The sequence below is a fragment of the Hippoglossus hippoglossus genome, chromosome 21 (genome assembly GCF_009819705.1).
Source record: "Hippoglossus hippoglossus isolate fHipHip1 chromosome 21, fHipHip1.pri, whole genome shotgun sequence".
NCBI lineage: Eukaryota > Metazoa > Chordata > Actinopteri > Pleuronectiformes > Pleuronectidae > Hippoglossus > Hippoglossus hippoglossus.
This window is the reverse complement of record NC_047171.1, coordinates 11930735-11948663: the sequence shown is the minus strand read 5'-3', so window position 1 is coordinate 11948663 and position 17929 is coordinate 11930735. Positions and strand designations below refer to the sequence as shown.

The window sequence follows — 17929 nt, the reverse complement described above, 5'->3', positions numbered from 1 at the left end:
TTTAAATCCACTCGGTGCAGCAGTGTTTACATTGCACCATGTGTCAGCATTTGGACAGTTTCCCTTTTGGCTCGGGCAAAGTGGATTGGAAATTAAACAATGATGATAAGGTATGAGCTTTAATTAGATAAAATCAACTGTGACAGAGCAGAGCATTTGACCCGATATAAATAGGAAAATCACCTACATTATTATCGCTGAAACACAGCACTTTCGCCTGATAATCACTGTCATTATTTTGATATCCAATGTGCTGGAGCTTAGTCAAAACAAGTCAAAAACATGTCAATATACTTAGCATTTTACAATCTGAAGAGAATAACTACAAAAATGTGAATTACTAACACTGTGGCTGAGGAAAGTAAAAAAATAAACCAAAGAACTTAGTGATAAATGTAGGGCTGCGTGGTTCTGGAAAAAATGCGTCATTATTTTCTTGCTTAGAATTGAGATCATGATTCTCTCTTGTGATTTTTTTTTAAATACACATTTTTATTGCACTCATTGTTCTGCAAACGGCAACAACAAAAAATATGATTGTGGCTGATCCATTATTGATGTCTGTGCGGTGGGGCGGCTGGGACTTTGATGTCGTGCTGGTCTTTACAGCTTCGTCTTATTGCATTTTGTGGTAATGTTTAAGGTGATTACATACATTTGTGGTGTTACCCTGTGGTTCTGCTACTATGGCAAAAACCCAGCGTACAGTGTTTGTGGTTTTGACATTCATCAGCGTGTCTGAATCCAAAAAACTTCCACATCACAGGGTAGGAACCTTTTGAGCACAGTGGGATTGGTTTTTACCACCTTCAGCAGACGTTTCTGCTGGAGTCATTTTGAGCTTATTTTTGTATCTATTTTTATTTGGGACCAACACGCCGGACCGAGTATCACAAACAATGTAAACTCGAGCTCACATGAACAGCATCAGGCTCCTGTCAGGTTCTGACACGACAAACAGAACGCTGTCGGGTCGGATTCGGGTTGGGCTTGGTTATCTTGAGCTTGGACGGGTTCGGACAGAAAAACTTGCTCTATTTCACTGCCAGGTCTCTGCTGCTCTGCATAACGAGGAGTAACAGCGTGTTGTCATTGGTTGAGGAACAAAGTAGGAGAGCTTGTTTTTATGCAGCTGATATAATTAATATATAACAATAAAATGCAGCAAGATTGTTGTGAATTCAATATAGGATTGCATATGGGTCTGAATCGAGATCACGATTTGAATATGATTAATAATCGTGCAACTGTGGATAAATGTATTAGCAGTTGCACCCTGTCTGGGTTCATGTGTACCTACAGCAATAGCACATGCTGCCACTCACCTTTGGAGTCCAGCGGCGGCCTTCCTCCTGTATTGTGCCAGGGTAGGCGAATGGATGTCCGCAGGGGGGTGTTGCGTTGTTCATCAAGAAAGCTCAGGTCTTCCAGCTTTGTGGAACTGGTCGCTGGAGACAGACAGAAAAACAATGTGAAGCAGACTCTTTACAGGTGCGTTCTGGGCGTATTTGACACAGCGACATGAAAGAGTCCGACAGCAAAACACCAACAAGAACAAGATTTTGTGGCGTCTGAGAGAGATGATGAGTGAGGAGGCGAGCCAGTTCGCTCTGACATTTGCAGCGTGCTGGAGGCAGCGTGTGCAGGTACCAATGTTCTGCAGCAGCATCTGTAAGTCAAGACAGAAATGCACCTTTTTTTCCCCTCTTTGATTTGAGCTGACAGCTACACAATATATCAGTGAGAGGTCTACCCCTGCACTATAACGCAGAACAGACCACAACAAGTGTAAGTTAACGCACCGGACAAATTATTGTTAATGTTCACAGTAACATTGAAGTTTTATAAGCACCAAATGGATGACGTCTCCTTCTCACACTAGATGAACTACTCCATGAGCCGCTGATTACACAGCAGCTCAACTACCCGTTCAAAGTATGGTCTGTAAATATGTGCATTAGTGCAACTAGGTCTCTCCTCCAACTGCTGTTCACTGTTCAACAATGTCATCTCCATGGTGACCCACGCGCTCTCTCTGCCTGGGCTGAAGAGAGGAATCAAAGCTGCTGCTTTCTTTCTACTTTATCGACCTCAGCTGGGAGAGACTGTCACAAACACTCAACTCTTCTCCCCCACTTGGTCGCTAACATACTCTCTGGAATTTGCCACTAATTAAAACCCGACCGCTGACAACGGAGTAGCAGAGAAAGCTGCCATCACAACACAATGTTGATGGGGATAAAAGAAGGGCCCTCATGGTCACTTTTTACTGCAGTGGATGGCTCTTTGACAAGTGGATATGGAGGACTAAGTTGAAATTACAATGGTTGTAAATTATGTTAAAACCAGGAAAAAAAACAAAAAAAACATTTACACACAAAATGTTAAATTACTGAGCACGGACACTTGATCAAATCTGATTCTAAAGCTAAACTAAACAGCTACTTACATCTGACAGCAGAGCCTGGAGGGACAATGGGGATTCTCAAAGCCCCCCCCTTGTCCCCAGCATGGAATATATTTGGGCAGGCATACAGGCAAAGTAGGCAGGGTGCAGACCCTTTAGCTAAATCTATGAAGAGTGCTCCTGGTGGATGAGCTCACCGAGGGCACAAAAGCAATTCCTCTGCCCCAGTGATCCCATGCAGGCACACTGGCAGCATTCAGCTGCTGAGCTGAGGGCTTGGCTGTCCCCTCTCCAGTGCTCAGCCAGTCACAGCATCCAAAGCATTAGGCGCTCACTATATGAATACAGAGGAGTGTCACCCTCCCTACACTCACTAAACAAATGCACGGACCTCTAACTATGTGTGCACACAGATACAGTTTGGAACAGAGGGTGACAAACGATGGAATAACAGGAAAAATAAATGGAAAAGCAAGAGATTTTGTCTCCAGGGGCCGATTCGAGTTTGAGATGGGCAGCGACTGTCGTATTAACGAATGATCTTTGCTGCAGTCAGGTGAGGGATAAGAGGGAGGGAAAAGAAGAGTGAGAATATGACATTGATACTGTGGGGAGAGGGAGGTATGGAGTAAGAGAGATGTGTTAACAATGGAGGAGAGAGAGAGCGAGAGAGAGAGAGAGAGACAGACAGACAGACAGACAGACAGACAGACAGACAGACAGACAGACAGACAGATTAGAGGATGGACAGTGAATCAGCTCTATGCAGCAAATCGCCACTTCTGACATCAGCGGAGCACAAGAAGAATTTTTTTTCCTCGTTAGATCTTCTCAAGATTTCTGATGTGAAAAAGGCAAAAGCCGCACAAAACATTATTTTACCCAAGGTACATCTTTTCCTCCAGTGGACCAGAAAAGCAAAGGCTGAAGCAAATACTATAAATGCACACACTCCTTTATTCCTATCTATGGTTACACACCCCGAACCATTTTCTTTCTGTGAAGTCATATCTCTTATCCACATTTCTTTCAAGGCCAAAAATTCCCACCGGATGCCTTCACATCCCTTCAGTCCTCTTCAAATCTTTTTTTTTACCCTCGGTCTCTGGATTCCTTCCCATTCTTGTACATCTCTGCGCATTGATAAAACGTAAATATGATACCTTGAAACCTTCGCTGGGCTTGAAGTGACTTTGAAGCCGCAGAAATGTGTATTCTGATGAAAATGGGATTCCTTTTTTGTCCTCTTTTCCTCGGGCAGGTCTGCCCTTTGAAACCTTCAGTTCTATGGTTCCCATGACAGACAAGAGAAAAGGAGTGAGCTCCTCATGCTCCAACCCCTGCACCCCCTCACCCACCCCCATGGCCCTGACTTGACTTTCTTCTTCATCTCTAACAATGAGTATAATCAGTGCTCTCTTCACCTTGCCCACCATCTTGTCTCTTTTTCAAATTGCAGGAGTTCTTTGTAACCTTTGGGTGACACTGTTTGAGTGAAAAGACAGATTGAGGAGTGAGGCTGGAAGTTCTGCAAATTCTCTCTAAAATGAAATGTATATGTGGTTGCCCGTGGAACAGAGTGATCAGTAATAATTACTAAACGTTGCTAACTATTACATATAATTTCACAGTACACAGCTAAGATCTTAACGTGTTCGGAACAAATGAAATCGGGCAAGTATGACCCTTGACTGTAAAAATCTTGATATACAAGACAAAAAACTAGTATAAACAAATGTTATAAAATATATAATCTATCATCACCTACCCGATATCAGTGCCTGTGAACTCTCTACCCTTAACATCAGCACTAACCCTTGCCCTGCTCCGACCTGTTAATTCAAAATGTCTTTTGTTGTAGTCGAGTTAGGGTTAAGTGGAAAGTGGGTGGTCTGCGTGCAAATTTGTCTTGTTACCATGGAAACTTTCCTCGGGACGCAATGGTCCATGTGAAAAATTAATATATTGAAGAAAGTTTTAATCTGAAAAGTAATTTTGTGTGATGAGTAATGATTTATTTCATAGTTTATCAGGTTTTACAATGCTGCGCCTTAATTATTGAAAATTTGTTTTTCTGACTGCAGCATGCACAGAAGAATGTTAAGCACTACACTGAAAAGGGACCTGCATACAAACCATGAAACACAAGCCAGGTTGTACATGACCAACCCTGAGCCGAGAGTTATAGCCAGAAGGAAGAAAGGACATTAGGACCTTCACGCCATCATAAGTGTCACACAGCTCCTGTCCTGCACAGCTATTACATCATTCTCAAAAGTGGGGTGCTGTTAATCAAACTTCCACAAACGGCTCTGTTGTTGCAGAGACTAGTTAGCTAACACTGTCTCTTTGAGACTCGGCACTTGGTAGATTCTGATCTGTCAATGGAATAACACTGAGCAGAATTTTAAACGGCTCCTCAAACCTCAAGAAGATTGATCTCGGCAAAGCTTTCTATTTTCGATCCCTCTGTGACGCGCGGCGCTAACAATTCTCTGCAAATGGACATTTTAAAAGATGTGACAGTGACCTTTTCAAAGAGCTGCTGGATATGAATGGGTCATCTGGTTTCTTTATGCCTTCTTTTCAACTTCTGGTCTAAATGGATCGATGTCAACATAAAGCCAGAGGCAGAGCTGAATTCCATGGCTACCTGACGACGTTACAAAACACTAGACAACATGCAGAGATGTCTTCAGAAAGGGTTGCAAAAGTTACAGTAGACAATACTGTCCTAAAAAACTGCCTGGAAAGACGGGAGCTAGAAGCAGTTCAGATACATCAGTTACATTCCGCCTTCCTGCTCCAGTACTGCAGAGAGACCACAGCATACTGAATTTAAAAAACCATAAGTCATCTTTGTGCAGCAGCACTGCACCACTGAGACATGATTTTGTATTTTGAGATAATCACTGACTGACCTTTGCAAACATCTCTGAGTCACAGATTATGTGCATGGACCGAGTTTTTTTCATAAAACACAGATTTCATGACGTGTTCAAAACTTACCTTGTCAATGTTTGTCCTAGAATCTGCTCATCGACAGTTCCAACTTTCAGGTGAAGAAAAAGTCTGACAAGGATCTTGGATCCATTCTAACCGCTGAAGGTATCACAGAGTAGGAGCTTTGCCAGAGGAACAGACGACTTTGAAGTGCACACACAAACAATGAGGGTGTACTGTACCACCGTGGCTTAGACCACAAAGCTCCGCTCAATAGCTAAACACCACAGAGGCACTGTAGCGCCATTCCTTAGCCACACTGACCCTAACTCCGTCTTCCTGTCTGAGCAACACGACCACAAGCAGCTCAAGCTAAGATTTCAAAATCATTGAAATTCCAATGGCCACAACTAATACGGCCCTTTGACTCTGTAAGCCTTTTTAAAAAGCTTAACTTGAATGACCCAAAATAGAATTCTTATTGACTAAATACACTGAGGAGTGATGGCGGCACATAGTAAGACACATGGAGTCACATTTTGTCAAACTGTGTATCTATAGATTCAAATGGGGATGCATTAATCTATAACCAATATCTGATATTGATCTTGTACTGACTCAAACAGTTGTATTAGCTATTATTGACATCTGCATCAGAAGAAAAGAGGGAGAATTCAAACAAAGAGATAGCAGTTGAGATATTTTCAAAAATGTCTATGCCTCTTGCAATATCAGTAAAGCCAATGTTCTGAGGGGTGACAGCAGAAAAACTAACAACACAACGAATTTAATCAAGCACCTTCTGAAGCATCACAGCAAAATCAATGGCAGACAGCCTATTGATTATGATGGTATCCAATCAGTAATCAATATCAGCCCATTGCTAGGGTATCAGTATCGAATCGGGGACTGCAGATGTTGGATCGTTTGAACACACATTTGAAAGTGTCACGTTAATGAAGTTAAGGTGCTGACCAGGCACTGAAAGAAAAGACCTAACAGGCTTAATCTAACATGCCATCAACTGTGAGATTTATTTTCAGATTCTAAAATGCCGGATGGCAAGAAACAATAAAGAAACCAAAGCCCGGATGACCTTGTTGCTCATGACGACTGCTGAGACTGAAATATGACAGCAAGACTGAAAAATTATGTTTTCTTTTGGTTTTAGCAAATTCTCAGAATATTTGGTGAAATAATTCTTTGTCTCACTTTAGCTACCTTGAATTAATACCACTGACAAAGAAGTCTGTCTGTTGTTCAGCAGGACGACTCAAAAACTACTCAACTGATTTCAGTGACATTTTGTGGAGAGGTGGGAAATAACCAAAGGAAGAACACATTCAATTTTGGAGCAGATCTGGATAAAAGGGCAGATCAAGGATTTTTTTCCTTCACTTTCTTTAAAATGGCAAGATAGGGCATTAGCCTTGGAAGAGGGATGCGCTCTCCTAACGCCCTTCAAGTTGCAGATTTATTTTGTGGTTATACAAATGTAACTGAGTGGGATTGTGATTTATGATATTGCACAATACTGAAAATAAACCATATTTGGTCTTGCATCAAATAACAAAAACACCAGAAACTATACCAAACAAACTAAATCATCATTAACACAGCAATTTACTCCATTGCATTAACAAAAAATGTTTGTTGGAAGGGTCTGTTTCAACAGGATTTTTAATACTGGGCTATATAAAAAGAAAGTCAAATATTTTCTGATAGAGTTTCTCTGAAAGCACAAAGAAGTAGGAAATAGCCCTTCACATTGCTTTCTGGCTTTACGTATCCCACACAGTCTATATATGAGGTCGGCAATGACCTTTAAAACAGGATATATTTGATGTTAAATGGATGATAAATAGCTGTGCTGCCTGTTGGGTTTGCCACTGCAACCTTTTTTTAAAGCCCGCCTTACAAGATATGGCAGAAAATATTTTTTATAAAGAATGGTGCCTGAGAAAACTCCAAGCTAATGATACAACTACAAACAGCTCCTGAGGAGGCATCTGAACTCGGCTGTGACAGGTGCTGTGTGGGCCAACATTTGTGAAACTTGCCATAGCACAAGCAGACTCCACACAGTGAGTTCCCGCTGCAGACCAGGGAGAAGCTAGCCACGGTGTGAGAGCGCATGTGTTCACCAAGGAAGTGCAAATGACACTTCTCATACATAGCTAACATTCTAGAGGCCCAGCTACACACTGGTTGATTGGCATCGGACAGATGGATGAAATCCACTTTGCCTTTCAGGAATTTTGGCCTTTGAGCTGCACCTCTCCAGAACTTTATGTCAATATCTCCAGTGTGTTGTAGTTACCTCGATATTCCAGTGATGAGTCAACTGATAAAAAGACCGCAGTGATGAAAGGCTTCTTCGGTGTCTCATTTAGATGGGTGAAATTATACTGCATTTACATTTTTTTGCTTTGTTCTGGGTGCCATAGGTACTACTTGAGTACAAGGTTGCCAGGTGACATAACAATGAAACAGCAAGGTTTCATTATCAACTTTTTTCAAAATATTTCTCTACGGAAACAGTCGACCAAAGGTAAGGGGAAAATACACACACACACACACACACACACACACACACACACACACACACACACACACACACACACACACACACACACACACACACACACACACACACACACACACACACACACACACACACGTCATTATATAGTACTGTATAAGACCACTGAATTACTCCACAGAAACTCTTAGGGAGAAGAGTTCATTTATCTGCTTATATCTCACATTTTTAATCACTATATTTTAGCACGAAGTATCCAGCCATTATATTTATTTTCCTGTTGGCTCTCCATGTCCTTGTTTAGTGTCAATAACAAATTAGCAAATTCACAGGAGACACATCGTTATCCTACAGTGCATGCTGATGTACAAAGCCAGAAAATAAACATTAGTCACAGACGTTGTGGCACACGCAGCTGAATGCACTAATGATGAATACATTTTTAGTTGCGTTGCACAATGACTGCTCTTCAATTTACCTCCTTTCTGCTTCCGTAATTGCTTCTTTAGAATCATTCTTTTTTTATTGAATACAATTTCCTTGAGTATTAACCAAGACGCAGCAGCGTCCCTGGCACGCTGTGACAGAAGCTCAGAACGGTTTGGGGCCATAAATGAAGCTGTTTCACCACCGTCGTCCATGTCCTCTCCCAGGGCTTTTTTAAAAGGTGTAAAAATCTGAGGTGTGATTTCCACAGGTCCCTAGAGGGCAACGCTGCATAACTATGACATCAGCCCATAAACTCTCTGAACACGAGCACGCTGGTGCTCACACGCAAACCAACACACACAAACAGCCAAATATTTCCTGGTCTGTTAACTTTATGAGCCAGTGTGTGTGTCTGCACTCTTCAGGTTTATGTCGGGGGGGGGGGGGGTCGGATAATGAGATGTACAAGGGTACAGACCCATGGAACAACAGAATGGGCAATGAACAGACTCTGCACAAAGCCATGAAAAAATGTCATGTTAACAATGTGGGCACAGATTCAGCTATAGAAACACTATCCGAGCGTTGCACAGAAAGCAGTGCACAGTGTGAAATACATAAGCTGTGGCATGTGTTCTGAGACCAGGCTGTGCACCAGCCATGCCGGCTACTATTTGTTCTGCTTCTATTTCTAGTGTCCATCTTTACTCTTTTGCCGATAGTTAAAGAGAACACTGCAAGGATCATTTTGATATTCAGGGTAAGCAGACCAAGCGTCATCAGTTAAGTGAGCTACTTGTTGTAAAGCTTGTGAGACAAACATGTCCCTTTGTCTTTGTCTCGCCGACTGTGGTGACCAGACTTATTAACTGCGCCATGGAGGTTTTGATTTGATTGCTGTTTGTCTTTTAGCAGGATTACTCAAAAACTACATTAAGGATTTTATTGAAACTTGGTGACAGGCTGGGGTATGTTCCAAAGAATAATCCATTAACATATGGAGTGGATTTGATTAATAGGATCCTGGAATTTTTTCTCACTTTCTTTAACATTGCAAGACTGGGCATTTTGGTAATTTTTGTGAATTTGTCAAGAAATAATCTCTATAATAGATGAAGATTCTGAATGTGACTATGCAGAATATGAAATACAAAATTTGGGAGCTGGAAGCCTGGTTTCCGTGTGTAGTTTGACCAATCATGTGTGAGCAGGCTTCGGTTGCCTGCAGCTTAACAGGAGACCAAAAGAGGCGGAACACCGAAATGCATGGGTGAGCCTTTTTTAAAAATTTGTCTGCATTCATATACAGATAGTTGTTAAAAGGCATTAGGACATAACAATAGGACCTAAACACCTACTAAAAGTATCACTGTCTGTGTTTTGTGTGGAGAAACATTTGACTGATAAGATAAAAGAAACTAGTCCCACTGTAAACAGTATACAGTGAACAGAAAACTTGGCCCGGATATCTGGTGTCTACACCAAATATTGTCTGTTGCCCCCAGAGGCTAATTTACAGATGATAGCTGATGGGCTGATAGCCGATGAGATCTTAATGAAAAGAATCTGGCATATTTAGGAGACAGATATCTATGAGTGTGTGCAGTTTGGTGCGGGTTGATTGAATTAGAGGGGACAGTTGGACCTTGGCGGAGGTAAACCCGCATTCTAGTGTTTTAAAATCTTTCCCCCACAGTTCTGCCCAGCCTGGCCACGCTGTAGCAGTATTTCTGTCAATTCAGTGGATCCGTCTGCTAGAGCAATGCAGTGTGACACACAGTTCATCTTCTCTATAAAGTTTTCAACTGTTTTTTTTTCTTTTTCTATTGGCTTCTGTCAGTGTCACTGTCACCCGCCTCTTTCAAACAATTGTTACCTTCCCAAGAGGACTGGTCTGGAGTCTTGTCTGCAACAGCTATAACAATCAAATATGATTCTATTAGTCTGGCCAACATAATAGCAAGAATGTGCTGTATGGTTACCCTGGGTATGGACTGCGATAACTAGCATGTGATGTGTGATGTGCAAGTGGAGCTGCAGACAACATTGCTTGGGATTCACTCATACATTCCAGTTCATCCATAGCGAACCCTAAAGCTAAAACAGAACTCAAAAGAATTCTTCTGGACTTGATTTTTGTTGGACTTTGCATTAATATGGTTTTTACTTTTCTTTTGGATATCCCTACAACAATTAAAGTTTTAAAGGAATATGTAAAACCTATGTCTTCAAAAACAGAGGGAGTCAACGTGAGGGGAGACCTGGGAATGGAAAAGGGGGTGAGGGGGTGAGCGAGGGATATCAACAACTGTGACAGCTGTGTGGCTACGGCGAGCTGAGCCAGAACAGGGAAGTTCCAGGGCAAGAATGCAGAACAGATTGGCCAGACAGCGGCTTGTGCTTGTGGTCCAACATGGCGGGCCGAGGCCGAGGCCGAGGCGCAACACGCAACACGCAACAGCTGGCTAATCCCCCAACTTCTGCCTTGATACCCCGCTCCCCATTGAAAAGCACAACCTGTCCTCTGAAAAACACAGAGTTCCTATTCCCTCTGTATCTACACGTGTTTTTTTCTGTCTCTGTCCGTCACTTGCTTGGACTACAAAATGACACCGCGCTTGTCAGCCTCAGGCACAGGTCAAGTTGTAGGAAACAATCATGAACTGACTGCCAGTGCAGTGCAGGACGAAACCCGAGCCCCAGTTTTCATGTCAACATCACAATGGTTACTAAGCTACAAGAAGAGAGGCTTGAGTAAAATGTTTTGTTTCATGCTAAATTAAAGTACAGGGTCCCTGAGGAAAGGTATACAGATCCATTCCTTTCTCTGCTCTGCTCTGCACAGAGGACACACAGATGTTCAACGTTGAGAAACCAGAGGCTCATACCTGCTACGGAGTTCGGCCTTGGCATCATGAGGGAAGAGGATGTGTGCAGTGGGTAAGGAATAGGCCCCTCGGGCGAGTGAGGCTGTGGTGGCCCTGATAAGTTGGGCTGCTGCTGCTGGTCTGTCCTTGATGAGGCGTCGGCTGGCGTTGCTGTGGCGCCGTTGGCGTCTTCTTCGGCCACAGGAGAGCAGGTGTCGGCCCGCACACTCTGTGCCAGGCCATGGCGCACGCTGCCTCTCAGGCTGCCATCCTTACTCCACTCCAGGCTGGAGCCACTGCGGTCATCGTTCTCCGAGGAACTAGTGATGGTGGCTGAGAGGAGAAGGAAACAGAAAGAATGAGCAGGTGAGGAGGTGAGATGGAGGAAAGAGGTGAGAAATATAAGAGTTAAGTTATTTAAGTGCTATGAAAATGTTTACTTCTGCCGAGAAGGTTATGTTTTCATTGCTGTTTGTCTGTTTGACTTTTTGCATGATTATGCAAAAACTACAGAACTGGTTTGCTTGAACCTTGGTGGAAGGGCGGGGTAAAGGCCAAGGAAGAACCCAGTAACTTTTGGAGCAAATTTAATTAAGGGGGTGGATGCAGGGAATGTTTCTTTCTTTCTTTAACATTGTGTGATAGGGTTTTAGCCTTGGCTGAAGGATGCGCTCTCCGAGTGCCCTCTTGGTTACCTCCGTCAAGAAGGTTATGTTTTCCTCCGACTTTTTGTTCTTTCATTTTAAAGGAAAAACTACTCAACCGTTTTCAATGATATTGTGTTTAGGGGTAGGGCGTGACCAAAGACAGAACCCATTAAATGTTGGTGTGGATCTGGACTTTTTTTTTCACTTAAACATTGTGAGATAGCACGTTTCAACATTTTACATGTTTTCTCAGAGTTTAATTGAGAAATCTTGCTGAAAATAAATCAGGCATGTTTAGGCGACTGATATTTATGAATGTGTACAATTTGGTGCTGATCCAAATCAAAATCAGGATCAATGGGAATTTCAATGTAGTTTTCTAAGGGGACTGTTGTGCCTTTGCTGAGGTTTACACTCTACTGAGTGTGATTCTAGTTCTATGCGAGATACTGAGCTGTAATTGAACTTTAAACTTTGAATTTTTCTCATTGCCCTTATGATCACTGTTGACTTACTGGTTTTAATTTAATTTAATTTAATTTAGTTTATACTGAGGAAAACTGGAAAGACAACGCCATAAATTAGAAGAATTGGTTTCTTGACCACGTTTTTTCTTTTTTTTCCTTTTCTTTTGTTCAGTTGAAGGATCCAACTCGTAAAACACAACTGGATGCTGCGATAGCAAACAAACTTTACACTTAAACATTCCCAAAATAACAAAAAGGGTTAAGAACTGGTGCTAAAAACTGCCCTAAGTGTTTTTTTAATTCAGACAGGTGTTTTAGTTCCATGAGAACAAATCCTTTAATCCTCCCCAAGGCCAACCCAGCCACCGAGCACGATCCCAAAAAAAAAAAGCGTAGTGGAGCGCCAAAGCCACACAATGACAGGCAGCTGGATACAGAAACATTAGCGCAGTCAGAGGAATGAAAGTGACTCGGCAGCTGTCTATGTTTGCATCACACATTACTAATCTGGGTTTTCATAATGCTGCGACACGTAACATCATGACATATATTTAATATAACAAACACATCCTGGACATTGTGACTGCTGTGCTGTTTGCTTGGGGCGAATATGACTACTCATGACAGCAGTTGTTTCTAGCCCCGCTGTCAGCATAGCACTGGGAGTCATCACACTGTAGAGGTTTCAGTGATTGTTTATGTGGTTGAATTACAGCCCTTGACGAATAAATCCATGTAAAGAGATGTTTATGGTCATAGCTGTCGGCCTGTTATAGGTCCTCCCTCAGCAACCTCGGGCAGAAACTCGTCTGGGGGCTGGTTTGTAAATGTTAAGGGTGTGCAAAGTCTCCCCAACTCCGCCAAAGAGATTTTAATGCAGTACACAACCAAATTTATGTGCTTTGAAATCAGAGTCGGAGTCAAACTTCAAAGAAAAAGGAACATTAATCACGGCTGGAATCTGACTTGTGGACACGACATGGCTTTGTTCTTCTCCGTGCCTGCATATCATATTAAGGCTGGTGGATGAGTTGTTTTGACCACTTTTGATTTGACACAGGCAAAGTAGCTTTGAAACGGACCACAGCACCTGTATGTTTAAACCTAACGTGGGTGGCAGCCGGCTGGAAGATTCTTTACCACAGCTTCCATTAGGTTTGGTTAGGATTCACAACAACAACAACAACAACAACAACAAAATGTCCGACGAGGGTTTTTCCTGCATAGAGAATTGCAGTACCCTGAAAAGCACAGAGTTCAGTACCCAACCCAAGCCTCCATACAATATTTAGCAATGAGTGGTGATATTGCTGTGGGGCGACAGAATGACTAACTCTTCTTTAGCACTTGTGTCAACTGTGCAGAGCTGGAAAAATTGTTGCAATATATTTAGTGTGTTGCTTTCTATCTGGGAAAAACCCTGTCCTTACCTAAATAACAACAGATTACAAATGATTTAAATTAATCTGAGGGTAACTGCAGTATCCTACACTTACAATATACAAACGAATCCGAACCGAGAATGACATCCTCACATTTTACAGCCGATGGAGGCTTTGTGAGTAGAAACAGCAGACGGATTAATACATGAATAGACGTCATCTTCCTGTCAGCTTGTGTAAATCCCCAGATGTCTTACAGGGGTTATTACTAGAGATACAGTACAATGTCAAACTGTGGCAACTGTCACCCCAGTGGTCTCTCATACCGGAACGGCTCCATACAAACCTAATAACTGACACATGGTGGAGGATGAATGCAATCTGACACAACTGCGCCTCAGTCTCATTGGGTTTAACAGAATGATGAATGGCTGATACCATGTAGGTGAGACTTTTGCGTCTACATAACAAAGTGTGCATGAGTTCATGATCAGATTCAATTAGAAATAGAAACACTTTCAGAAGCAATGGAAATGCCATAAGTCTGTGCAAAAGATTATGTGTTGTTGGTTGTATTGTGCAGAATAAATGCTAAAAAGTAGAAAGATTATTACTGAGAGGTCGCAGAGCTTTTGTTTGCATAACTTGTGTCATTAAATCTGTCAAATACGGCAAACACAAGCTGTCTGTAGTAAATAAAACTGTTTTTAGACAAATTGGGACTGTACATTTTCAGAGGAAGGAAGCAGAGAGCAGGTGATTTTCTAAGTCAGAAACATTCACAACAAAAGGAAAAATATTCAGCTGAGGGGTGAAGCATGAGCAAAGAATCCAGGAGGCGGGACTTGACGTACAAATTCCGCTGCAGAGGTCAAAGGTTTGTATTTATAGCATATCGGGACAGGCATCGGCCCTTATCGCCAAAATCTATCGAATCTCATTGTTTTTCCAACTTGACAACATTGTTGGCGGCTTCTTTGTGCACAGCACCTATTTTTATTTGTTAGTTTAAAGCTAGGCATTTGACAGACTTTCTATAACTCTTCTACTGCTTTATGTGATGTGAGTTCAGATAAGAATGTCAGCCAATACTGAATGGTTTATTTTGGCATCATTTTGCACAAACTGAGATGAATGTAGTGCAAAAGCTAAATATCTAGACATGGGTGTCTGATGACAACAAACAAAGTTGACTTCACATTCAGTGTCACTCATAAAAACATATCGTGGGTAGGCATGTCGAAAAAGTTCAATGCATTTTCTTCCTCACAAAACATTTGCTCCAAGCCAATTAAAATAAAAAAGAATCCTGAGACAGGAATGCATCCTCATGTGCGTTCAGGATACAAACAAACTCATTAAAAGATGTCTCCATATCTCTGCTATTGGACAAAATCTCCCCAGGGTACTTTTAATACACGGGTGCTACCAGTTGCTATCTGAGTGCGATGAAGGAGCCGGCGATTTCTTACCTATGATCCCACTGTCCTTGCTCTCAAGAGTGGAGCTGGGGCTGGTGATGGTCCCGCAGGGGCTGGAGCGGCTGAGAGGGGGACGGCTGGTTGTGCTGTTGAGCGTGGAACACGGGCTGTCAGTGCAGGGAGACGCCGTGCTGCTGGTCAGCGTGGAGCAGGGGCTGATACCCTGGCTGGTCACTGAGCACTGGGAAGGAGGAAGACAGAGGAAAGGGTTAATGCAAACCAAGAAATCAAATATGTCAACTCAATAAAAAAACTGGCAGCTGGCAACGTATTCACACGCTGTCAGCATTGGCAGACATGCTAAATACAACAAAAACATTTTCCCGACAGCCTTTGAAGGATAATTGAGATAATAATACAAAATATTTGATCAAAGTTTATTGCCTGTTTGACCTAGATCATGTGAAAGCAATGCTAAATAAAACCCCTCACTAATAAACAAGCATTTCACGTGTGAGCATGACACACTAACCAAATTAGCGCTGTCAATGGAGCAAGCCATGGAAATTACACAGTCATGTATCCGGGGGACCCAAAATAAGCCTGGAGAGAATTTCACAAGGCGAAGAGCTCACACAACGTTGACGTGACACAATAGACACCTTTTTTTCTTGTGTCATCAAGCCTGTCTGACAAGCTTAGCGCGGCTGAATCCTTGTTCCATCCAACTGACAACCATAGAAATCCAAATTAAAGCCAGTTTGTCCAGTTTTGCCATCTCACTTCAACTGTATTGTGATTCCACACAATGTACTGTAGCTCAAGAAGGTCATCATTGTCCCAGTATGAGGAAAACCAAAGCCTGATTATCGCCCAGCAAGAAATGTTAATTCAAAATACTCTATTTTTCCACCAGTTTCTTTTACACCAGACAGAATGCTAACTTTACAGACACATATACCATAAATGTCCATGATTAGCTTCTACAATCCATTATGTTTGGTAACTTCACAAGGATGCATGTACATCTTTTCAATATCTCTCTCCTTTCTACAGAGAAATACTCCAATTACAGCCCACTGTTAAAAGCCCAGGTCAAATTAAATTATCCCTCATACTCAATAAACCCACTTTGTTGTCGATATTTAGCTGACGGAGGGACTTTCACCCGAGCAGAGCTTACTACAAGAATGTGTATCACCTCAAACAAACTCCATTAATCAAATTCTTTGTCTAACATTACACCGTGACCTCAAATATCCTTAAACACCCTGGTTTTTGGTCTGGTTTTTCTCACATACTCCAATAAAATAGTTGAAAGTCTTTGTACCAACTGGACCAATACTTCCTTAAAATATGTATTGAGTAAGGTGTGTAAAACAACACAAATATGTCTGACACTTAAAACATCAATTTTATGAAACTGTTTTTCACAGAAACATGAGACCACATGCCTGATTCTATAATAATATAGCAAAGTCTAAATTTAAGTGGACAGTTTTGTACTATAGGCAAATATATAGCAAATCTGATCAAGTATTTGCACATCAAGTCCATATTTTTCATATTTCATATTTCACATGACATCTGATGCGTTTTATTATTCTACTCATTCCGAGAATTTGCAATGGGATTTAAATTGGAGTAAAGCAGTGAGGGAGATTTTATGGCCCTCTCAGTTAAGAAGAGAGAAAAAGAAAACTTGGGACCATCTCATCCTCAGAGGTCTTGAAGAACAAGGAGAATTTCATCTTTTGATCAAGTCTATTTTAGGATGTCAGTGGTCCAGTTTGCTACACAAGCAGCAACACTGAGACTGCACATTGAAAAGAAGAAAACAAATCTCGACAACAAAAGCAGCATATCGAACCTGTTCTGAAAACTAATTTGGGACGAAGGCTCCATAGTCGATTTGAAACGTGGTTGGCACAATAAGAGGTAATTTCTTCTTTTAACAATAAGGACTTAGTGAGCAAAGACCTTTAATCAGTTTCAGAGAAAAATGTATATTCTCTCATTCAGCATGTAGTGACTGTTGCAGTCTGATGGTCGACATGTTTGACATATAGACAGCAGACTAGGAGGAAGGCTGTGTGCTTGGCGGCATTATTAATGACTTGTGTAATGCTGGTATTAACTCCATAACATTTCCTACTTCTAAGTCCAATCTGTTTTAAACGCAGGTAATGTTTTTCCCTGGTAACTTCCTGCCTGAGGCTACATCCCAGAGATTATGCCACTTAATCAAGTCAGAGCCAAACATCTTACTGACATTAAATAATTTACTGTGAGGTCGATCTCAAAACAACACGCTGAGCTAACGTGTTGTAAAACAGCAGCATGGAGGAACAGAGAATTGTTGGCAGATGACAATAATAAGCCCCCCTTAAGCCTGGCTCTGCAAACACACACCTTCAAGCACATAAACAAACAAAGTGAAAAACCATTAGACTTCAGTTCTGCCTGTCTCCTCTTTTGACATTCAAACACGAACAATGGACATGATTCATGAAATACTTTGTAAGCTTCTTTCACATTCCTTGGATTGCCGGTTCAGTGTCAAAACGTGTCTGAGACGCGGGATGAATGAGGCGAGAGCGTAGTGCGCCAGGCTCTGCTCTTCATACAGCCACAGCTCAATTAGTAAAGCCAAACAATCTGAGGCTCAGTCCTAACATAACTCTATTTCTGGACCTAGACACTCTTGTTACACACTCAAGAGCCCCTGGAATAGCACTCAAGTTACTGGGAGACTACGCACAGCTACTGGAGCATTTCTATCGAGATATAACCACTTTGAGCAAATGTTAAATAGGTATTTACG

General features: G+C 41.9%; 1 protein-coding gene across 1 annotated transcript in view; it reads right to left on the bottom strand.

Annotated features, from left to right (window-relative positions):
* tanc1b (tetratricopeptide repeat, ankyrin repeat and coiled-coil containing 1b) overlaps positions 1-17929 on the bottom strand; it is a 106071-nt gene that overhangs the window by 32501 nt on the left and 55641 nt on the right. The window contains 3 exon segments of the mRNA XM_034575053.1: positions 1326-1448; positions 11210-11521; positions 15157-15346. Coding sequence (XP_034430944.1) covers positions 1326-1448; positions 11210-11521; positions 15157-15346 — 625 coding nt within the window.